Below are 2,579 nucleotides of genomic sequence, written 5' to 3' on the forward strand. Positions count from 1 at the left end.
TTTGAGGCTAATGCAAATAATCATTACAAGCATGTTATTTTAAAACATGGTTGCATGGAATTGATGTATTAAAGTTGACAAAGAATTAGTTACCTTGTACATGGAAGGCGTAAATGATGGACTAAGGGGAGTGGCATGGACATCACCAAACTAAGACCAAGGGTGGATGAAACCAGAGGTGATGCAAGCCTCTATAAAATAAGCGACACGACCAAGCCATCACATTCAACCTGTAATGTTGCATAAACTTGTGACATATTGTATCTTAAGTGAGAGGAAATCCCATTTTTGCTATAGGGCAATTAGTTAGAATAATAATTTTACACAGTCAGTCTAAAAAATGTAGTGAATTTCAAATTAATAACAATTTCATATAGCAATTTCATAGGAACACACATTTTGCTCTATAGGAATAATTTTTAGATCCATCTACTTACACTAAGTTACTAGAAGCAAATGTGTAGCACCAATTGCTAGTTTCATCTAGCATCTACATGGCATTGACACACTTTTATTAGTTGCAAATGCTATATTTGCCAGTGGTTTGCTAATTAAATCTAGAAAATTTATTAGGTGGCAATCGGTCAAAAGCTTCTCGTGTATAACTAGGAGAAGATTTCTTTCTTTATAATGATCTGCCACCGACTCTTTTCAAATGATGACAAATGCGATATATTAAGTGAAGGTCAATGGAATGCTTGTTTTTTAAGCAATTCAGAACAGAATACTTTGGCGTACGCTAAGAAGACCAGAAATGGGTACCAGTTTGATATTGAAGCTGATGTCACTGGCAGCACTAATTATATTGGACGTGACTGTAGCGATGGCGCTGAGGGCAACTGTAGGGAACAGTAGTAGGTCTAATACGTTTGACAACAGCACTTTGATAACGCTTTCTATATGGCACCGTAACGCAAATTTACTAAGTGGCAGATTGATGCAGAGGATGAGCAGTTCATTATCCAACCGGACGGCGATTCATGGGCGGGCGCTGCAAGTTGAGCCAACTGCAGTAATAACGCCACCACTCACGCAGGGGCGGGTACGAGACTACTATGTGGGCCTCACTGTGGGCGGCTTCCAAGGACGACTCGACGTTCTCCTCACCTTGGATACCGCTAGCCCCCTCACTTGGTTGCAATGCAAGCCCTGCGAGCGTTGCTACCAGCAGATTCATGACCGGCCCGTGTTTGACCCCGCCCTCTCCAGAACTTTGTATCGCTATATTAGAGGATCAACCAGTGATAGTAGGGTCTGCAATCGGCTTGCGGCTTTTGATGGCTACACCAGGATAGCAGAGAGTAAGTATTGCCACTACTTATACCGGGGTTCAGAAACGTCCAGGGGCGGCACCAAGTCGACAGGCGTACTGTCCCACGACACCTTTCGGCTCAGTGACGGCACGAGAGCCTTCCCTGCTACCATCTTCGGTTGCGGCCACAAACAGACCGACACCTATAATCCCACCAACGGCATCCTTAGCTTGAGCCGCAGTTTCTTCTCCTTGCCTTCGCAGCTCGGCTCAGCGAGCTTCTCCTACTGCCTGCCCCGCTGGAACTCCAACGCAGCGTCCACGGTCACGTTCGATCCTCAGCTGACAGCCGCTCCAGCCGGCACCGTCTTCACTGCGCTGGACACCAATCCCGTGCGTCTGAGGCAACACTTGTACTACATTCACCTTGAGGACATCCGCGTTGGCAACGATCTTCTCGGATTCTCTTCCTCCAGCTTCGAGATCAATACCGATTCCGGCAATGGAGGAACCTACATCGACAGTGGCTCCACCCTTTCCTTCTTACCTCCCTATGTCTACGCAAAAGTCCGAAGCGCAGTTAATGCAGCCATCGACGCTAATGCCCCACAACTCGCCCAAGCCACGCGCGCTTCCTTCTTGGAGACATGCTACCGGATGCGCGACGGCAGCATACCGGACGATGATCAAGTTTACGCGGGCGTGCCTCCGATCGTTTTCCACTTTGTCGGGGGTGCTGACCTGTTGATACCGCCGGAGCATGTGCTAATTCCTCTAAAATATCTGACCCAAAACAACGACGAGAAACGTGTTTGCCTAGCCTTCGATGACAGAGACGAAGGGCCTTTTGTGGGAAACACGGTTATCATCGGCAACTTCCATCAGCAACGCATTCGGTTCACCTTTGACCTTGCTAATCAGAGGGTTGGGTTTACACCTCCAAATGCGTGCTAGACTACAGGGGGCCATTCTTCGTTTGAACAAGGGTGCTTTATTCGTTAGCACAGTGTGCACTCAACAAATTTGGACGTGCTATTTCCTCACTCAATCACTCTCTATTTCTTGCATACTTGTAATTTGTTGTCATTCAAGCATTAAAAGAGAGAGAGAGAGAGAGAGAGAGAGAGAGAGAGAGCTTATTTTGAGGGGATTTTGAACAAACCAACAGACAAGTCATCAGAAAGACAACAGGCTGTCGAGCTCTTCATTTTTGTAGTGGATCCATTTTTTGTAGTGGATCCATGCATTGAAGAATGTAGTGCTAAGAGATTGGAAGCACCCTTTGAGGTGAAGAGAATTCTATGGACCCTAAGACACTATGTTGTTT

The 2,579-nt window shown here is 46.3% G+C and overlaps 1 protein-coding gene across 1 annotated transcript; it reads left to right on the forward strand.

The window, feature by feature from the left end:
* Nucleotides 1–754: 754 nt before the first annotated feature.
* LOC147440810 (aspartic proteinase nepenthesin-2-like) lies at nt 755–2,206 on the forward strand. The gene has a single exon (XM_086483342.1). It carries the CDS (start codon nt 755–757, stop codon nt 2,204–2,206), a length of 1,452 nt encoding a protein of 483 aa, XP_086339468.1.
* The last annotated feature ends 373 nt before the right edge of the window (nt 2,207–2,579 follow it).

Source organism: Adiantum capillus-veneris, chromosome 15 (genome assembly GCF_014529385.1).
Source record: "Adiantum capillus-veneris isolate H3 chromosome 15, ASM1452938v2, whole genome shotgun sequence".
Lineage (NCBI taxonomy): Eukaryota > Viridiplantae > Streptophyta > Polypodiopsida > Polypodiales > Pteridaceae > Adiantum > Adiantum capillus-veneris.

Excerpts from the sequence above, each read along its gene's own strand:
- LOC147440810 (XM_086483342.1), top strand. The coding sequence starts at position 755 with ATGGGTACCAGTTTGATATTGAAGCTGATGTCACTGGCAGCACTAATT.